Below are 22691 nucleotides of genomic sequence, written 5' to 3' on the forward strand. Positions count from 1 at the left end.
TTGCCTTGGGTGGTATAGTCATTTTGATAATATTAACTCTTCCAATCCACGAGCATGGTATATCTTTCCATCTATTTGTGTCATCTTTGATTTCTTTCATCAGTGGCTTGTAGTTTTCAGAGTACAGGTCTTTTGTTTCTTTAGGTAGGTTTACTCCTAGGTATTTTATTCTTTTGGATGCAATGGTAAATGGGATTGCTTCCCTAATTTCCTTTTCTGCTTTTTCATTGTTAGTATATAGAAACGCTATCGATTTCTGTGTATTGATTTTGTATCCTGCAACTTTGCCAAATTCATGGATGAGCTCTAACAGTTTTCTGGTAGAGTCTTTAGGATTCTCTAGGTATAGTATCATGTCATCTGCAAATAGCAATAGTTTTACTTCTTCCTTTCCAATTTGGATTCCTTTTATTTCTTTTACTTCTCTGATTGCTGTGGCTAGGACTTCCAGAACTATGTTGAAGAGTAGTGGCGAGAGCGGACATCCTTGCCTTGTTCCTGATCTCAGCGGGAATTCTTTCAGCTTTTCACCATTGAGAATGATATTCGCTGTGGGTTTGTCGTATATGGCCTTTATCATGTTGAGGTAGGTTCCTGTTATGCCCACTTTCTGAAGGGTTTAGATCAGAAATGGGTGTTGAATTTTGTCAAAGGCTTTTTCCGCGTCTATTGAGAGGATCATATGGTTTTGATTCTTCAGTTTGTCAATGTGGTGTATCACACTGATGGATTTGCAGATATTGAAGAACCCTTGCATCCCTGGGATAAATCCCACTTGATCATGATGTACAATCCTTTTAATGTATTGTTGGATGTGGTTTACTAGTATTTTTTGAGGATTTTTGCATCGATGTTCATCAGTGAAATTGGCCTGTAGTTTTCTTTTTTTGTGGAGTCTTTGTCTGGTTTTGGTACCAGGGTGACGGTGGCCTCATAGAATGAGTTTGGGAGTATCCCTTCTTCTGCAATTTTTTGAAATGGTTTCAGAAGGAGAGGTGTTAGCTCTTCTCTAAATGTTTGATAGAAATCTACATGTATTTTAAATACTTTCACATGTATTTAAAGTTTCTCAAAGAAAAAGATTTTTTAAATAGTCAATGCTGTTAAGCAATTCTTTTAAAATATTTTTAGTGTAACAATGGTATCAGGGTTATGGCGTTTTTTTGTTTGCTTATTTGTTTTTGCTTTTTAGAGCTGAACCTGAGGCATATGGAGGTTCCCAGGCTAGGGGTTGAAGCGGAGGTACAGCTCCAGCCTACGCCATAGCCACAGCAACATCGGATCCAAGCCAAGTCTGTGACCTACATCACAGCTCATGGCAATGCTGCATTCTTAACCCACTGAGCGAGGCCAGGGATTGAAGTGCAACTTCATGATTCCTAGTCGGATTTGTTTCTGCTGCGCCACGATGGGAACTCCAGGGTTATGTTTTTTTTTGAAAAGGAGGCTTCATCTTTTAGAAGTAACCAATGGAAATATTAAGTGCCTGAAATGGTAAAATATAGAGTCATTAGAACATTATAGTTTTTAAAATTATTGTAAAACTAAAACACAACATTTTTACATTATCAGTGAAATAATTTCTTTTCCCCAAGAAAAGAAACTACAAGGTGATAAACAATATTTTAGAAAGTTATTTAAACCCTGCTCTGTATTTTACCTACTTTTACCCAAAGATTATGCCAGTTTCCAAGTAAAACCATGAGTTGTACATCCTGTTTATGAGTACATATGGAAGAGTAAAAATAACCCAACACTAGGCTGTAAGTAGCTATAATCCTCAATGATATAGGATTTGTCACAAGAGTGACAAATAACCAAAGCCATTTGGTTATATTCCAGTTAACATCAGCCTTTGGTGGATATGCACTGTTACATGCTAACACAGTCTAGATTTAAAAAAATAATAATACACAGGTTTTCCCTAGTATCAGTTTAATTAGTAAATTCAATCTTAGCCCGCTGATGAATTTTTCAATGAGGCCATGATTGTTAGCAAATATATTTGATTGGGGAAGAAGGAGAGGCTTGTCTCTGAGATTAAGATATTCGTGAGCAACAAAATTTAGTCATTAAGATAAAATCAGATCCCAGCTGATTATCTGGAAAATCCACAAGTTAGAACAATTATTTGTAGATGAATAAGAATTGAATGTGTTACAATACCTTCATCATTTCAAGGCAAGAAGGAAGGAAGGAAAGAAGGAATAAAGGAGGGAGCAATCTAATGATTTTCCTATTAGCTCTTTATTTATTAGTTTGCTGGGGCTGTCATAACAGAGTACCACATCCTAAGTGGCTTAAACAACAGAAACTTGTTTTTTCACAATTCTGGAAGATAGAAATCTGAGCTTAGTGTGTTAGTGGGATTAGTTTTGTCTAAGATCTCTCTCACGGGCTTGTAGATAGCAATCTTCTCTCTGTTATCACCTGGTCCTCCTTCTGTGTGTCCTGTGTCCAAATTTTCTCTCCTTATCAGGATACCAGTCATATTGGATTAAGGCATACCCTTAAGATCTGATTTTAACTTAATTACCACTTTAGAGAACCTGTCTTCAAATGCAGTCCCATTCTGAGGTACTGGGAATAGGACTTGAACAAAGCAATTTTGGGCGGATATAACTTAGCCCATAAACACATGTCAAAATGATAATATTTTTTATATATTTGGTTAAATAAAACATTATTAAAATGCATTTCACTTATTTTGCTTTACTTTTTAATGTGGCTACAGAAATGTGGCTTGCATTATATTCCTATTGGAAAATGCTGTATTTTATTTCTTCGGAATGTTAAAACACTGTTTCCAGCACCTGTTGAAGGAGTAAGAAAAAGTTCTAATTCTGAATAAATTTTTCATGTTCTATTTATTTTCACTTTTATTACTCAGTTTTACCTAAGTACTGCCAATGAGCAAAAGCAGTGAGGTGGTACCTAAAGAGCATAAAATGTGCACAAGGCAAATTAGATCAGAGTTCTCTTTGGATCTTAGTCTCCTTATGATCTCAGGCACATCTCTTCCCCTCTCTGTGCTTTCATTTCTTCTTCCTAAAAAAGAGAGAAGAAGAATGGCTAAAATTTATTGAGGTTTTATTGTGTGTCAAGAGTTCTGAATTTCTACCCTGGTGATTTATTTAATCCACACAATAACCCTTTGAAGGATAATAATGATAATAGGTAAAATTATTACTCTATTTGATGGAAATTTGAAGCGCAGAGTCCTACCAAGTTCCTAGAGTTAGTAAGTGGTAAAATCAAGTGGTCTAATTTCATCACATCCCTCCTATACCATCTCTTTATTATAAGATTGTTTTGAGGATCAACTTAGATAGCGTCTGTGAATGCATTTAAAAATTATTGACAGTTTTTTGGTTTGTTTTCCTAGAAATAATGCAGAAAAAGCTATTGTTTTTCTCTTTTGATCATCCAATCTATATATCTCCCTTGACTGCCTGGTAATTTCAAGGCTAAAAGAAGTGATTATATCTGTATTTTTAATACATTATTGAATCACAGCTGTTTAATTCAAAAATCATTATATCTATTTTCCTTTGAAAGTGTGATTATGAATTGAGCAGATATAAATAATTGACAGAGGGAATATCATAGTACTCTCTAATAATAGCATTTCTAGGAATTTTGAAGCCATGATTAGGAAAAAGAGAAATTGGGGGGAAATTGTGAATACATGCATTAATACATTTTCTTAGCAATATTTATATCTCTAATATAAAATTACCTTGTTGTTCTGTAATGGAACAACTTGATCTGGTCATTAAAAAAGCGTTGTTTGGAACCTTAAATTCATCAGTGTTTGTTAGTGACTGTAGTCTGATTTTTGCTCCTAAACCACTTTTAAAACAGTCTAGGAGAAGAAAGTTTTTAAGAAACCACATAAATTTTTCTCCGTGCCTCAAGTCTGTAAATAAAATATTTACAGATTTTATTTAAACAAACCTCAGTACAATTTCATGTATAGAAACTTTAAAATATTACAGAATTTTTCTCATAGTAATTGTACCTTTTAATTAAGCTTACCTTAGAATATTTTTACTTTTTGTTATAAATGAAGCCATAAGTTGCTGATCTTTAAGCAATCCTACCTCTTATAACTTTTACAACTTTGTGAGAAGTGGAAAAAATTTGATAGCCGAAGCAAACATTAGGATTAAAGTGAAGCAAAGTAAGTTTTTTAAAAATCTATGTTCCATCCTCCATATTGTTAACCAGGCAACCCACACACATACACAATTTCAGAAGAGGGATAGACAGAAGTAACAAAAGAGAATAAACTCCAAAATCAATACCTATAACTTCTGGTACATAGACCTTTGTCCAGTCAATCTTATTTTCAGTATCAGTAGTTTCGTTATATTCAGTATATTTTATTTTTATCTTCATAAACCAAAAATTTGCCTAAATTGAGACAAACTTCTTTGCATTTTAGTTTATTACTTAATTGAGAATGAGTATGTACAAAGACAGAAGTTCTGGTTTTTGGCAACTTTGGAAATACCTTTCCAGTTCCAGTGTGCATGCTGTCTATTTGGTGATCCAGACAGATATGGTCCAGTGCAATCACCAGAAATGTTCTTTTTTTGAACATTGGAAACAATAAATTTGCAACAGCTCAACCTGACAAATTTTTCTGATGTCACTTTCACCTGTCATATCAATAGAAATGAACCTAAATTTTCTACAGCAGCTTTTAGATATTTTATCTGTATCATCTGGTAAGGCTCTTGGGCTCTGGAATATCTGAGAAGGTGTCACTAACTCCTCTGTAGGGATGACTGAAAAAGTCAACTCAATTCCTTTGGGAATTGTGTAGTAGAATCCAGTTGACAGCTTTATCAACTATAGTGTACAGTGGCTCTTAGAGAAAAAACTGTAGCTGCTTCTTTAAAGGCTTCATCATTTTTTTTCTATACTCTTAAGGGAAGTAATGATTCTACCCAAAGAGTTCTACACATTGGGTGTTTTTAACCCATTGCATTATCTCTTTTTTTGTATCTTTTTTACATGTTTTTCCATATTAAACAAGTGATACTGTATTAACATTGAACTTTTAAGGTTTACTCCTACTATAAGGATAAAGCCACTGCATATCTATGCTATTATTTTATTATATAGTTTATCTATTCTGACCTCCCATGCTGCTTCCACACTATTTGAATTTTATTGTCCCTGCCTTCTCTAGGACTTAACTAACTTTACTATAATGCATCATTCCTCATCCATGTAAACATTTTTGAAGAACAAAGCAACAGACAGGTTTTGTTTTATAATAGTTATGATTTTTCTTTCATACCTTTGTCCATCTTTCAGTCGTTATAAAAAGACCTATTGTTTTATTGTACGGACCTTATAACCCCTTAATACTCTGATTCTAAAGTGAATGAGCTTTAAGAATATCTGTTAAATAAATGGCAAGATGGATATAATAGTTTAATATTTCTCTGCAGTTATGCATTTTCAGATAAGAAAAGTAGAATGCCTACAGCGTAGATTACTCTTGTGAGATGGTCATTTTCCCCCTAATCTTCAGGTATAGTCTTCTTATAAGTGCAGCCACTCATATTTTCCTTGTGATTGTAATATTTGACTAATTAAGTATGAAACATTTATGCTGATAGTGATGTTATCGAATTAGCAGCAGAAAAATAGTCACTCTGAATTAAAGAACCTTCATCATGATCAGTTCATGAAGAATGGTTTTATGTCTATAAGGCATTTCTCACAGGATTTTATTTAGTTATTCTAGTAGCATTTGAAAGCACATGTTTCATTTCAGGATATATACAGATCATTTTTGTGGGTGGGGTGAGCATCAACCCCACCACAATCAAAGACAGAGAAGAGGTAATACGTAGCAGGGAAAAGGATACATTTTGTCTTCAGAATACCTGTATTGATCCCTATTCTACCACTTATTAACTAAATGACTTTAAGCAAGTGAGTTAGTTTTGCTGGCTCCTCATCTGTAAAATGCGAATAACAACAACATAATATCTACTTCATAAAATGTCCATATAATTAAATGTATTAATATATGTAAATCAGTTTGAAAACTACCTGACATTTTACTGTCATCTCGTGAGATTTTTTTCTCATCATAGCTTTCAATGTAAAAATGTTTCCATATTTAGGAAATTGGTCTACCAGTTTGGTTGAAGAAAAAAAGAAAAATATAGCCCATTAACTAACATATGTGGTAATGTACTATGAATGCATCAGTGCAGTATCTTTTAAAAATCACCTAAGCATAGTTTTAGCTCTATGACTTTCACTTTTTTGTTGAGATTTCAGATTTTCCATAAATCATTATGATCCCTGTCTTCAAGAAACTTTCATTTTGGTTAGGGAAATGGACATTTTTATACCTAAGGCACAAGACAGAAGATAAAATGTCTAAACAGAATGTTCAGAGGATACTGTGTTTTAGCTGCAGCATTTAAAGATGTGTTATGTTCCCACCAAACTATGAAGGATAAACAGGGGGAAGTGGAAGAAAACAAATTTTAGACTGAGAGAACATCATGAATATTTAGGTGTTTTATTCATTTGGACTCTTTAGTTTATAAGTAACAAATTAAATTCAAGCATAACAATTTTTAATTTTATTTTTATTAGAGAATAGTTGATTTACAGTGTTGTCAATTTCTGCTGTACAGCAGAGTGACCCAGTCATATATCCTTTTTCTGTGTTATCTTCCATCATGGTCTATCCCAAGAACTGGAAATAGTTCCCGGTGCACAATCCAGAAGTAGATAGAGCTGTCACAGCTGGTTCCAGACATTCCAATAATGTCTTTAAATATCCTCACCTCTCCATGTCTCAACGTGCACTTTTCTGTGTTGACTTCATTCACTGGCAGGTTTGACCCCTCTTCACTCTGAACAGGCCTTCCCTCAGGCTTACATCTTTCATCCTGACTGAAAGGGAGCTTCTCCTTCCTAACAGCTCTGACACACGTGATGTGATTGACTTTGCTTGGTCACATGCCAGCTGTCCTCACAGAAGCCAGGCTGGTTGGGTGTATAGAGGGATTTGGCCTGATGGGCAGAGTCCCATCTAACTGCTAGTACTGGGAGCTGGGGAGAGGAGGCTTCACAAATATATTTGGTCTACCAACAGAGGATGGATGGCAAGATCTTGTGAGAGAATAGAAAACATCAAGAGAGATTATTTTTATGCTCATCTCTCTCTCCTTTATAGAACGCTGTAAAGTAAAGGTAAGTCGTTAGAATAGCACCGTTATAACTCCCCATCACACTCTCCTCTATCTGTCTCTCTGAATTCTTAAGCATCTAAAACTACCCGAGGCAATGTAACATTGAATCACATAGCATTTTATAATCTATAGTGAGATTGTGTATTAGGGTTCTCCAGAGAAATAAAATCAATAGGATATATGTGTATATGTATGTTTTATGTATGCCTCTATCTATCTATCTAGTTATCAATAGATCGATCGATCGATCTATCTATCTATGGGCAGGCAGGCTGGAGACCCAGGAGAGGTCTGAAGGCCAGACCTCTTGACTTGACCCAGACTTGACCCAGTTCAAGTCTGAAGGCAATCTGCTGTAGAAGCAGGAAGAGCCCATGTTGCAAGTGAAGTCTGAAGGCAGTCTGCTGGAGAATTCTCTCTTTCTGGGAGAAGCTAATCTTTTTGTCTTGTTCAGGCCTTCATCTGATTGTCTAAGGCCCACCCACATCATGGACAGTCTGCTTTATTCAAAAGTCCACTAGTTTAGATGTTAATCTCATTAAAAAACACTCTCACAGAAACATCCAGGATAATTATTGTCAAATATCTGGGCATTCCATGGCCCAGCCAAGTTGACATTCAAAATTAACCATCACAGATTATTTTTTATGTTTACCCTTCTTTTATCTGCTCCCATTTTCTAGAGGTTTTTTTTCTCTTTGGAAATATTCTAGTTCCTGTTTTGCTGTTCTAAAGAAATGTTACAATTATTTTTTCACCAAAAAGGAAATTTATATCAGTTGATTCCAATTCTAGACCTTTTTAGGAAAAAGTTTTCTTTATGACAAAGTTAAATTTTAAGCAGATATTTTTCCCAACAGTTAATACTTGAAAAATAGTTTTGGCCCTTTTGAAATTATTAATATTATCTAAAATTAAAAATGGTGGTGAGAGAAAGAAATCATTTAAATTGTTCTGTTTAGACTGTTTATTGTTGGGATTAAAGGTTGCTTTTTATGGTAAGCAAACTCAGTATATAAAGATGGGAGTTCCTGCTATAGCACAGCAGGTTAAGGATCCATTGTTGCCGCAGTTGTGGTGTACATCTGGGGCTCAGATATGCTCAGCTTCTATATGCTGCAGGTGTGGCCAAATAAATAAAGACTGAAATCTTTTAAATATAAATATACCCAATTGCAGGAAGAATTTTCTGTAAGACTGTTTAAGCAGCAGCATTCAATAATGTGTTTAAAATATTTGATATTTAATTTTTAATATTTATTAACTTCTCTGTTATATATAGCAACATAGGCCTTTAGATTAAAAAGCCTAGGTTGGAATTATTATACTTCTAGGAGGACCCCAGGACAGAGTATGTAAGTTTTCGTATTTCTTGAAGAATCCTCATAGCCACTTCTTTTCAGTTGCGGATAAAAGCAGCTGTTTCAGTGCAACTTAAATGCAAATGCAATGACTGCCAATTGTATAAGGGAAGTCCTCCTACCCCTTATTCCTCCAAATCCATTATTCTTTGCTTTCACCATCCAGGTTATTTATATGGAGACTTAAACATATGTGGCACCAGACAGAAATATACTGTTAGGCAGCTGTTGGGCTGAGTGAGAGCTTTATATATACATACACACACACACACACACACACACAGACACACGCATATACATCATAATTAAGATAGGTTTGTATTTTTAATCAGGTAATTGTCTTTAAAATACTGAGGTTTTTTCTTTTTTCTTTTTTTTTTTTTTTTTTTTTTTTTTTTTTTTTTGTCTTTTTGCCTTTTCTGGGGCCGCTCCCGTGGCATATGGAGATTCCCAGGCTAGGGGTTGAATCAGAGCTGTAGCCGCCAGCCTATGCCAGAGCCACAGCAACTCAGAATCGGAGCCGCAACTGCAACGTACACCACAGCTCGCCACAGCAACGCCAGGTCCTTAACCCACTGAGCAAGGCCAGGGATAGAACCTGCAACCTCATGGTTCCTAGTCAGATTCGTTAACCACTGTGCCACAATGGGAACTACCCTGAGTTGTTTTTTAATGGCTGTTGAATATCACATTAATCTTACCTAGTTTTGTAATGTGTATCATGATGCTATTTAGAGGTGAAAATCTATAGAGAGAATAAAAAGGTAAAAATAGGTAAAAGGGAAGAGTCAGGGAAGAATAAAACTGGAAACAACCAAAGCAAAGTCAGGTCCTGCCTGCTACCATAGTTTTTATCCAATGGATAACCTGGATTGGATTAGGCTCAGTGTTTTCCCCGGTATTAGGGATGTTTCTTACCGATTGGGGATACAAATAGATGCCCCCTTTTCTTCCCAGCATTTTGATTACAAATATGGCTCAGATCTGTGGACATCCTCAGACTGGGTCACTAGGATCTTTATATCAGTTGAAATGCAATTCTCTACACAAATAGTCATTTATCTGTGCATGGAGAACTCAGTTCTAGGAATTCAGGCTCATACCTTGTGATGACACCCCAGTCTCACTTGCTGAGGTTCCTTCTGAAACAGGGACCCAGTCCTTCAGGAAAGGGCCTGGATTGTTTTGTTTGTTTGTTTTCTCCTTTATTCACAACATTTATGAAGCTCTTGCTATTTGTAAGGCACTATGCTAAGTACGTGGGATAAAATAATGAGCATGTTCTCTCAGTCCATCTTTGAAATCTCACCCAACCCTGAAGGTACATCTCACACATGGGGAAGCCCACTGTACTTGATCTCACCTGGCCTGCCCTTTGGATCACTGACTCATCTGACACTGAGTACTGTGTGGTTTTAGACTTCCTTTATATCTCTCACAGTCCACATGATACACTCAATAAACATCTATTGAATTAATAATGAAACACCTATCCTGGAGTGCCAGAATATAGCCTAGACTATCCTCAAAAGCTTCCTGGAGCCTGTTTCCCTCATAGTTTTTTTTTTTTTTATGACTAGTTTGGTTGCCTGACTTTCTAGCCCCTGCAAATTAGAAGTGAACAACTGGGAGTGGGGAAAGATTTTTAGTGAAACATTCTCCATAATGCAGGGCTGGAAAATTCAAAGCAGTGTTACCATGGTAACAGTATTTTCATAATGATGACCTGCTTACTAAGAAAACTCAAGTGGTATTTTTTACTCTTCGATTAAGGTCATGGAGAACTGTATAATAATCATAAGATGCTTTAAAAGAGGCAAGCATTGGTTATCTGGAAAAATCACTTATGTAGATTTATAGATCATCTCCCAAAGTTCTCCACTGGTGAGAAGAGATGAAGCAAACCATACACCCCGCCTTAGCTCTATAGTATGTTTATGTGCATATTATTGCCAGGATATTTTGGATTTCTATTATTCCACTCTTAAAGAGTTGCAGTCACCAGACTTATGTAGATTGCTTCAATGATCCTCAAAGAACCCTATGAAACAATTAAGAAATTTAAGGAAAGGAAGAAACAAAAGCAAAACACATGAAAAACAGATATCCTGATCAAGCCCAGAGCTTCTATTTAAGGTATGGTGGAAATTATTTCTTATTTAGCTCCTTCATTTTTTTACTTGTTAAAGTTTCAAGACTTTAGGAGAGAATTTTTACATTAAAATTTTATAAAGCAGCCTATTTCTTGAATACTGTGCAAATAATACTAATTTTTAAAAACAATTTTATATTTGTAGTGCTATGTTATTTTTGATTGTTTAAATTGCATTGGATTTCTCAAAAACTGCTTTTTAAAAATTTGCAGTAAGAAGGCCTGTCCATTGTATTTTTCATAAGAAAGCTGGTTTTCACAATATTATTGCCATTTTGTAAACAGCATCAATGAACCTGCACATAAAAGGTTAAATGTTTGCAGACTATTCTTTTTTGCCTCAAAGATCAGAGACAAATTACTATTTTTATTTTACATTCCCTTGATGAGGATAATGATAAACAGCTGTCACTTCAGTGCTTAGACTGCAGAGAATCCTATTGCAATCCTATAATTTAAACAAAGAAAAAAATACATAGCCATACACAGTATACATACAGAAAAGAGTATGACAGAGAATTTCCTTAAGGCTGGGCTTAGAGAAAAGGGAGCATTTGCTCTCTGCAGTTACTCAGTTAAAAGAAAATTTTCATGTCTGTATATTTTTCCCATTGATCTTAGACATATTAGAAGGGGCAATTACTCTTTCTTTCTAAAATCAGGAAAAAAAAATAAATTTGCATTTTGAATTCTCTGACTCATCATATCCATGGTATCATCAGAGTCGTTAAGATTTGTATGTGACTACATGTCTACTAGTATTTCCAAAAACTAAAGAGAATTTCTAATTGTTTTACCAGTTATTTTGGAATACTTCTAATTTTTTTCAATGTTTTGAATTAAACTGGTTAGTGTTCTCCATTCACGCTGACACTTTGCTTATAAATTGCACCTGATTTCAAAAAGCGGCAGTCAATGTCTTTTGCGTATTTTGATATGTAAAAATTAAAGCAAGGCTAAATATTAAGAATAGTATGAAGTGGGGAAATTCAGTGTTTCTGTGTGATAATAGGGATGGTGATATACTTTTCCTGGTATTTCATATTGCTGGAGATTCTTTTTTCTTTTTTTTTCACGGCCACACCCACAGCATTTTGAAGTTCCAGGGCCAGGGATCAAAACCAAGCTGCTGCTGAAACATAAGCCGCAACTGCGGCAAGAGTGGATCGTTTAACCCACTGCACTGAGCTGGGGACTGAACCCTTGCCTTAGCAGCAACTCAGGCCTCTGCAGGTTCTTAACCCACTGCACCACAAGAGGAACTCCAAGATTCTTTTAATAAATACCATTTATCTCGATTTTCTCTTTTGGCTCATTTATTTGTTTTTACAAATTTCAGTATTTAAATATCTTTTTCCTAGAAACTCCTTTTACATTCATTATTTTATCTGTGAAACTGACTTGATATATTATGGATGTTTCCCTGTTTGATGATACCTTTTGATTTTTTTATACCTAAGAAAAAAAAATCAATTTCACATTATATTCATCTTATATTTATTGAACACATTTCAGCTCTCAGAGCCTCAGAATTCCCTTACATTGATGGTAATAATTCTGTTCACCTCTTAAGGTTGTGGTATGAATCTTCTGTGTAAAGTGCTTATTTAGCACGGTACCTAGAACACAGTAAGTGCTCAATAAATGTTTCTGAGAGAGGTAATATATTGACACTGAAATGCCATCACCCTCCTGCTGTACAATACAACAGTGAAATTCCAATATGGGTCAGATCAGAGAGACAAACAGGAATTGTATTTTATCCATTATGGAGGTTTATATTGCTTTATGTAGATGTTTTCCTCACAAAGCTATAGATCATGTGTTCTCACTTACATACATATTTTAGTAATCGTTTTATCATTCTCACTATGGTTAAGTAATAGTGGATCCTAATTCATCAACTTGGGATTTCCCTGGCCTCCAGTTTCTCTAACAAGGAGGCACTCTTGGAGACCCCACAATGCACTGGGGCAGCTTCCTTGATTTAGGTAAACCCTTTTGTAGTGTTAATTCCTCCTCCTTCTCTGGTGCTTCAGGCTCTGCACTAGGTGCTGAGAAAGGAGAGATAAACAAGACTCCAGAGTCTAATGGGGTAGAAGCATAAAACTAGACTACATACTAAATAATAAAAGGTAGTACAAGACAGAGATGAAGTACCGTGCAGCAAGGGGTGAAGTGTCTGGGCACCAATGGGAAGCTTGTCTAGAAGAGGTAATGGTGGAGCTGGATTTGAAAGATGAATGGTTTTCACAGATGAGAGGAGAGGATCCCAGGCAAAGGGACTAGCTTGCAGAAAACATGGCAGTATTAAAATAAATGGTTTGCCACTTCATGTAGAAGATGTTGAATTGAAAATGTACTTTAAGATTTTTATTTTTTCAATTATAGTCAATTTACAGTTTTCTGTCAACTTCTACTGTATGGCAAAATGACCCAGTCATAGACATATATATATATACATTCTTTTACTCACATTATCCTCCATCATGCTCCATCACAAGTGACCAGATATAGTTCCCGGTGCTATACAGCAGGATCTCATTGCTTATCTACTCCAGAGGCAATAGTTTGCATCTGTTAACCCCAGACTTCCAGTCCATCCCACTCCCTCCTCTTCCCCTTGGCAACCACAAGTCTGTTCTCCAAGTCCATGAGTTTCTTTTCTGTGGAAAGGTTCATTTGTGCTGTATGTTAGATTCCAGATATAAGTGATATCATATGGTATTTGTCTTTCTCTTTCTGACTTCACTTAGTATGAGAGTCTTTAGTTCCATCCATGTTGCTACAAATGGCATTATTTTGTTCTTTTTATGGCTAAGTAGTATTCCATTGCGTGTTTATGCTACATCTTCTCAATCCATTCATCTGTGGTTGAACATTTAGGTTGTGTCCATGTCTTGGCTATTGTGAATATTGCTGTGATGATCGTACGGGTGCATGTATCTTTTTCAAGGAAAATTTTGTCTGGATATATGCCCAAAAGTGGGATGGCTGGGTCATACGATAGTTCTATATTTAGTTTTATATTTAGTACCTCCATACTGTTTTCCATAGTGGTTGTACCAATTAACATTCCCACCAACAGTGCAGGAGGGTTCTCGCTTCTCCACACCCTCTCCAGCCTTTGTTATTTGTTGTCTTGTTAATCATGGCCATTCTGACTGGTGTGAGGTAGTACCTCATTGTAGTTTTGATTTGCATTTCTCTAATAATTAGTGATATTGAGCATTTTTTTCATGTGCCTGTTGGCCATCCATATGTCTTCTTTGGAAAAATGTCTATTCATGTCTTCTGTTCATTTTTCAATTGGGTTGGTAGGTTTTTTTGCTGTTGAGTTGTATAAGTAGTTTATATATCTTAGAGATTAAGCCCTTGTCAGTTGCATTGTTTAAAACTATTTTCTCCCATTCCATAGATTGTCTTTTTGGTTTTTTTTTTTTTGAAAATGTCTTCTGCTCAAATTTTTCATTTTAATTTTTATAATGTGTAGTGAGAATCAAACAGCTCTCTCTCTCTCTTTTTTTTTTTTTTTTTTGTTTTTTTGCTTTTTAGGGAGGCACCAGAGGCATATGAATGTTCCCAGGATAGGAGTCAAATCAGAGCTGCAGCTGCCAGCCTATGCCACAGTCACAGCAACTTGGGATCCAAGCCGAATCTGTGACCTATATCACAACTCATGGCAATGCCAGGTCCCCAACCCACTGAGTGAGGCCAGGGATCAAACCTGCATCCTCATGGATACTAGTTGGGTTCATAACCTGCTGAGCCACAGTGGGAACTCTAGCTCTCTCTTATTCATTAATATTCAAAAAAGAAAGAAGCTAACATTTATTGAACACCCACAGGCCTTTGGCTAGGTTACTTCCTATGCCTTATCCCATTTAGCTTCCACAGTTTTCCCCATTTTAAATTGTATCCCCATATTAATGAGTCTCAGTCACCCTAAATGAGTAAGGTGCAACCACACAACCAGTGCATGATAAAGCCTGAGTTTGAACCTAAAATTTTCACTTTCAAATACAATACCCTTAAAACAATGTCACAGTTAACACTGATTCTTAGAATTTGGGCTCAGTGTGGATCCCAATATGCAGTGGTTTTTATGGCCTTGAAAGAAATTTGGGGGCATGATTGGTTTTTTCAATGCCATAGCTCTTCCCTCTATCACTTTTCCACCTCATTAGTTTTTTACCTTTTTATCCAGGTCCTATTGTGATTATATCACAAATTAATAACAAAATAAAGAACTATGTAAGACCCGATTTAATTCTTTCTTTCAGTGACCAAAGTCCATTTAAAGAGAAATAGTATAGGGAAGCAACTCTCATTTTTGAAACTTCCAATCCTCTCTCTTGCCATAATGTCAGTAAGATGCCTCAGAAATGTCCTCCAGTCGTCCTCCTGAAGTATGGGATAAGACTCTCAGGACTGGAAAATGACTGACGTGTTTTAGAGCGAGCACGTATTATTTTAATATTTTGAAGGTGTTAGAAGAGCAACAGAAGCCTATATAAATGTTTAGAACTAATTTCTATTTTTGTCATGGTTGATTTTGTGGCCTACAAATATGCCTTTCACACATACGTATTGATTCAAAGTTAAAGCTTGTCATTTATAGATCCACTTAAGCGATTCAGCACAGTGTTTTGCAGAGAACTGATTGGATAATTGAAAACCTGGCAGATCAAAGTATGTACATTTCCAAAGAAAAGCACTTCATGTCCATATTGGAAGCAATAAGTTATTTCCTTTTTTTTTTTTTTTTTGCATTCGTAATTAAATCTTTCCAAATGCTAGAAAGTAGCCAGACCACTAACAATATTTGTATCATGTTCTGGGGCTTAGATGGTTCAACCTGACTTGAAATGGAGACCATTTGTTCCAAATTGATTTCAATGCCAAGCCAATAGGTCAGCCCTTAATGATGAAGATGCCATTCCAGCCCAGCCTCTGGTGGATAAGCCAAAATTAATTAACTCAAGTCGCATAGTATAGAAAACAGATGCTTCTCTCATGTTGCACAAATAAATTCTTTGTGTATGGATGTGTTCTGTTTTATTCAAAGAATAACAAGTTGGAAGTTAAAATTATAAGGTTTTCACAATAGAGCCAGTCTTTAGTAGTGATGATAGAAGCATGAATTTATGTAACAAATTCCAGCAAGTGCGTGGAAAAACGAATTATCCTCTGTATCTCTTATTTTGGCTCCAGGCCAGGCCTAGGAGATTTAGTTTTAAATCTGGACTGATCCAAGTGCTGATCCATTCCAGAGCAGACCTAGGAGTTCCAGAACAACAGCAAGGTTATTTCTAATCTATAGGATCCCTGGAGACCCCTCCCAGAAGTTTGCATCTGCATCATATGTTTGGATTCAGTTCTTTGGCCAGCTTGCACATGGTCTAAGATTAGATTGTTCTCTAGAGGTATGTTGTTAGGTGCACTGTTTATCTGGTTATTCATCTAAACATTCATTCAGAATTATAATACTTGCTTTTCCTCGATCATGGGTATGATCTCTTTCGGAATTTATGGCTGTTTGGTAAGATTAAAGATGTTACCATCTAGTATTACCACTCCAGATTTAGTACACAGAAGTCCATCAGCTGATAATGTCTTTTTTTTTCTTCTTCTGAATAAAATGTGAAATAATCTACGTTTTCCTTCCTTTCTGTTAGACTGAAAATGATGAGAATGGCCAAGCCGAAAATTTCTCCATGGACCCACAGTTGGAGAGGCAAGTGGAGACCATTCGCAACCTCGTGGACTCCTACATGTCTATTATCAACAAATGCATCCGAGACCTAATTCCCAAAACAATAATGCACCTTATGATCAATAATGTAAGTGATTATGAACTGTCTTATTTTAACTTCTAACCCATCCTAGTGTGGAAAGTGCTCACACTCTCTTCAGCTTCTGTATGGTGTTTTCTGGATAGTTGAGATACTTATTACCCACATTTATCATTTTTCATTACAAGGGATAAGTGACTGACCAGTGGAAGAGAACTTAGGAAAGAAAACATAAAACTTCTAGCTACAGTGTCTTGCTATTCTCTATTGGCAGTCTCCAGAAGAATATGAATTTGCTTACAATAAAGCAGAACAAAAAAACTATAGTCAGGGTATAAACTAGTTGCAAAGACAGCAATAAAGCCAGATACCCTGGCTCCTAGACTTTAAATTTAAATTGTAAATTTTTTTAAACTTTAATTTTTTTTGCCTTGAACTCAGAGCAAAAGATATGTACACACAGAATATGGTAATATTATTTTCACCTTCTAAAAATTATGGAATGCCATTTTAATCCGGAAAGGGCCTTTTTGCCCTATCACCTTGGATGCAAAGTCCAAGCACCTTTTCTTTTCTAAGGTAAAAGTGATAGAGCCACAGATCTCAATGTTCCTGCTAACATTATAGATCAACTATGATTCAATAAAAATGGGGGAAAAAAGTTCCCGCTAGACTGGCCATCAGTTGATCTGTATTGCCTACAATCTCTCCCTTTTCATGGTTATTTTTATAGCTGTCAGAATATAATACTTAAATTGCATGGTCTGGTTTGGTTCTTTTGGTAGCTACTCTGTTAAAGTACAAATATCACAATTTGAGAACTTATCTTTTAGATAAGATAGGCTGTAATGGAGTGTTTCATAGCAGGCTTTTCTAGCTCTTGAAAAGTAAGACTCCTATAATTTTATTTCCAGTTATCTTCTAAGGAGGACACCTTTTTATTTAAACTGATGACATATTACGAGCATTTGCTTGTAACAAATAAAAATTAGATGGTAAAGTACTGACAAGAGCCCCACTAGAACTCAGGAGAAGCCTAGATCCTATACTTGGTTCTGCTGCAGACTCTCTTAACCTAAGACAGAACCCACACCTTCTTTCTATGTCCTCCATAGGTAAAAAATGAATCATAGAAAAAGTATCTGGCCTAGGGATTTGTTCCTAAAGATGGTACATATGGAAGTACAATGAAAAGTATCATTGTAAGAAACTAATATGGTTGCCAAGTTAAGAATTATAAGTAACCATTATCCATATTTTAAGATTCTTTTCAAAATTCTATTTCTAAATATGAGAGTTCATTTCTTATTCATGATCTGGGCCTTCCTTGACTTTAAGAAGCCCTAGCCAGGTGAGCAATCTTATTTTTAACTCAGTTTTCATATACCTCTTGTTTATTCAAACAAGGTTAGTAATATGCTTTGAAGTATCAGTGGCAGGTAGACATTATATTGGGAATAGATTAGAAACTATAAATTATATTCTGAAGCTTGGCCTCTGGCCTGCTGTGTGACCTGAAGCAAATCTTTAGGTCCCTCTGAGTTTAGGCCCCTCTGAGTTGAAGTCAGTCACTTCTAAAACTATACTAAGAACCCTGAGCTGCCCTGCAGAATTGTCAGAGAACATAATAAATGTGACTGTGTGCCATTTTGAAAAATATAAAGTACTAAACAAATAGTCTGTGTATTTTTTAAATTAACCTCTTAACTTCACTTAAATGAGTTCAGGTTGTTTTGCTGTGGTATCCAGGCACTTGCTTGTTTAAACATTTTCCTGATTAAGTATCATTTATCTTTTCACTGTTTTACCGAGAGTCATTAGTGCTGCCATCAGTTCAAACGCTGCTCTGCTCTGCACTATATTAAATCATCAGCACAGGAAATAGCACTTCCTGTCTATAGCTGTGAGGGTAGCTTGACATAAATTAGTTAAAAAGGGAAAAAAAAAAAAAAAAAACCCTATTGCAGATCTATCCTACTTTCACCTTCTCAAGAAAAACACACAACACACAGAGAAAGACAAAGAAACGTGAGGGGTAATTGCCCTCATTCCTCACTGGTGCGCTCACTTGCTTTATGAAAGGGTGAACTCCCCACCTACAGGGTATTATCCAGGGAAGTAAAGTTCTGCTAATTGTCTTGAGGGAGACCTCACATATTAGAGTCATGAGAAAGAAGAGTTCAATTAGGATTTTACCTCTAAGGTCAAACCTTGCAGCAGAGATTAATAAGACCATGAAGAAAGCAAAAACATCATGTAATGCTGGCTTCTTATGAAATTATGGTTATCTTTGTTTATATCTTACAGAAAATAGTCGTCCTATGTCTAGGATGACTGCTTTTCTTTGAGTATTATTTTATCTGCTTTTTAAGTATATATGTTAAAATATATAGTTTTATATATTACATATATATTTAAACTTTATATACGTGTAATTATGTATATGAAAAATACAGATTGCTTTTTTAAAAGATGCTTATATCCTTATGGCATCTTGTTGTACAGAATGTCTGAGCCCTTTCTGTTCGTTCCAAAAGTATCCTGTTAAGTGCAAGAAACAGTAACACAGTGAACACCGAGCACTGTGTCATGCAAATATGTTGATTTTTTATTTGACTTAAATCTTCAAGTGAGAGAATTAATCATAGAATCACAGCAAGAAAACATACTTTGACTCCTCATTCTGAATTCTATCTCCTTTACCCTGCTGTTTCTATAGATGGCTGTGGATGAAAAAGCTAGCTGTTGCTCCAGAACCAATCAATGCCTAAAACCTGGTCCTCTGTTGGCTATCACTATTGAAAGCAGCACTGTGCCCTTTCCTCTTTGAAATGGGAATGGCTACTCTGCCCTCTGAAAAAGAATATATTTCAGCCAACTTTCATAAATTTCAGAATTTGGTGGGCAGTTTCCTTTGAAAGTTTACATTAAGAGTTCTGCCACTCAAGTCTCCATATGGAATTGTTTAAGAAGTTTAAAGCCAGCAGTAAATGCCTTGCCTCAGACATACTGTAAGCCTTTGTCTATTGAAATGCAGCAGCTGTTTCATTGCTTAAACATACCAGGTAACAGCAGCACAAAGAAATAGCAAGTTTATGACAGGCGGTTGTTCTGGACAGGCTACAGTCAAAGCAGCAGAGTTTTGTCCGGGACTTTAAAATTCATATACACATAACACCCCATTGCAAGAACATTTTGATGGCCTCTTCTCTGTAGCTCACACCACCAGAAGTTCTCCATCATCAGAGAATTGGGGAAGTGGATCCAGCTTTATCCGAGGAGTGTTTGTAGCAAAGTAGCACATAATTCTATGTTTGAACCCACAGAACAACCACCTGTTGGGTACTCATGATTTTGACCAGATTCAAAATGAAGAAACTGAGGCCAAGAGAGGTTGTGACTTGTTCAAGATCATACAGCCAGGGGGCTGAGGGTGGCAGAGTCAGGACTAAAACTCACATCTTCTCAGTCACAATCTGAGAGTCTTTCTACTTCACCATTAGATAGTGCATCTGGCAAAACCTAGAAAACTAGCAGCCAGTTTTCTCAAACTAGGGGCTCCAATCCTCATAGCATGTACACAAAGCTATTTTCCCGGGGGGGGGGTCATTTTACTCCAAGATTTAATTAGGGTCTGTTTGACTATGAGAAACAATGTTTTGAATCTTAACTAGTAATTTATTGTTCCTTATATTCGAACAAACCCAGATAATACGAAATGTAATGTAAAATTTTTATGGAAATTTTTAAGAACCAAATATGAAACCTAGAGGCATTTCACACTTGGAGCCTGTGCCCCAGGACCCCTGAGTGAGGCCCACATTCACTCTCCTTGGTCATTGGCACTTTGGTAGAAAATTAGTAACATGTGCCCTCGTTTTAAAACTGACCGTAACTTTAATTTGAATAGAGTCATTTTAAATGTTCATTATTTGAGGGCAAAGTACATCTTAAATACTAGAGCACTCTTTTGTTTCCACGGGCCAAGAATTCTGCATCCTGCTCAAGAAACAGATCCCAACGATGACCCAGAAGCCCACACTTGCTCCCCCTCCCCCCCACCCCCACCAAGGATTATACTCCTGTTTTCTTATACCACAGATGAGTTCTGCCTGGCCTTGAACTTTGAAATCAGCAGTAGATGCTTTTTTGTGTCTAACTTCTTTGCTCAACTTTTGTAAGTCAAAGATGGTACTTTTTAAGAAGGAAACCTTCTCTGGGTCTTTAGCAAAATGAAACCCCTGGGAAATGGAAAGGAGACCTAAGTAGAAATGAGAGAATTGTGAGCTCTCAAAGAATCACAAAGTTCGAACCAAGCCCCCCTCCAAAACTAACAAAATTAAACCTCTCAATTAAATTTTTACATGTGTATGCATGTGAATGAGAGCTATCGCTGTCCAATGCTGTAGCACCCCCTCTAGCAATAAAGAGATTTTAAGCAAATGGTCTCCTTGGTAACTGAATTATATGAAAAATTCTATGTCTTTGCTCTTTGTGAGACAAATATGATAACCACTACATTACAGAAACACCTTGTCTCTTCTATTTATAAAGGCTTTAAAAGAGTCTTAGTAATAAAGACAAAGAAAGTTAAAGATCCAAAAATACTGCAGGTTGCTAGAGAAGGGTTAAAGTAAGAAAGAGGAAAACATGTGGAACGTTTTTAATGACCTCACATTCCTTTACACTGAGCAGAACGACATGGTGCAGTAATGCCTGTTTATCTTGCCTGTGGAGTTTGAACTGAAATGAGATTTTGTGCATGAGAATTTTTTTGTATGTGAACCATACAAAGATGTATAGGCTATAAGGTGTTATAATTAAAGGATAAATATTATTTCAAATTTCACATCCAAGCATAATTAGTTTATGTCATTTTCTTGTGAGATATTTTCTAAATGCTGTCATCTAAAAGGGATCCACTTGGCCTCCAGTTGTGCAGAATCCTTGATTTAAATATTTGTACCACGTAAATACAAACTGCTCAGAAAGTCCCTGAAGTGTCTGGAAATTCCCCGAAGTCCCCCTACCTTTGTTCCAGTTGTAGCTTTACAAAGCTAGGCTAGCATGAGAAGAGGAGACTTTCTAAAATATTTCTGAAGTGCAAAATGTTAACTTATGCTCTACATTGAACTCACTTGATGTCAGCACTATTGTACTAGCTTTCTATTTGTTCTTCTGCCTCTACATACCCAATGCCAAGTTTGATTGTATCCTGTAAAAAGAACAGCTTTTGTTGATGGAGTGCTGACTAAACAATAGGCATCACACTAGCTAATTTATATTCCCCCTTTCACTGAATCCTTGCAACAATTCTTGAGGCAGCTCCTACCATTAGCCTCATTTTACAGATCAAGAATCTGAAACTCAAAGAGGTTATTTGTCTAAGAACAGTAAGTGTTAGCACTAGAACTCAAATTCAGAGCTGTCTGATTCCAAAGAATATGCCCTTAACCACTGGGCTATATTGCCGTTTTCTCTCATGCTAATATTATTTACATTATTTCAGAATATTGCCAAATCTTTTGGATAGTAGGCAGGTTTTAGTGTGTAACATTTTGATGTAGAAGAGTTGATTCAAGGCAGATCTTTGATCAAAATGCTGAAACAGGCTCTTATTATTTTATTTTGTGGTTCGTTTGACAGTTGCTTCTTAATTCAGATCTGCTTTAAATCTATTCTTGGAAAGACCTTTTTTTAAAAAAAAAAATTGTGTTTAGTAGATTCTAAGTAATACTCCAGGAAAATGTAAAGTTTCGAAAGTGCTTAACCCAACTGATGGTCAATGCCAGGAAACTTGTCTGGTTTTGAGTTTGGAGTCGCAGCATCTCTCCAAGTGCACACACACACCCCAGAATGGAAGATTTGTGCAAATGTGCATGACTCCCTGGGTACCTGCAAGTGTGTTTAGCAGTAAATAAATCTTCAAGGAGGGGAATGAAATATTCCTTAAGCCAAATGTACTGTCTTTTCTCTAAATCTGACTTTCTTTGACTTCCACTTACCCAGACCTCAATTCTTGAGATGTCTTTGTTTCTTCCTTGTGCTTCACATCCAAACAGCACCAAGTCCAGTTGGTTTTTCCTTTATAATGTCATTTAGATGTGCCCATATTTTCCATTACACTGCAACCTTGATAAGTTAAACC

General features: G+C 36.1%; 1 protein-coding gene across 13 annotated transcripts in view; it reads left to right on the forward strand.

Annotated features, from left to right (window-relative positions):
- The window catches only part of DNM3 (dynamin 3), a 542471-nt gene that overhangs the window by 486897 nt on the left and 32883 nt on the right, over positions 1-22691 (forward strand). For all 13 annotated transcript variants that reach the window (XM_021063640.1, XM_021063637.1, XM_021063646.1 and 10 more), the window contains one exon: positions 16427-16591. In XM_021063640.1, the coding sequence (XP_020919299.1) occupies positions 16427-16591 (165 nt within the window). The remainder of the gene's footprint in view (positions 1-16426; positions 16592-22691) is intronic.

Source organism: Sus scrofa, chromosome 9 (genome assembly GCF_000003025.6).
Source record: "Sus scrofa isolate TJ Tabasco breed Duroc chromosome 9, Sscrofa11.1, whole genome shotgun sequence".
In the NCBI taxonomy this organism is placed as follows: domain Eukaryota; kingdom Metazoa; phylum Chordata; class Mammalia; order Artiodactyla; family Suidae; genus Sus; species Sus scrofa.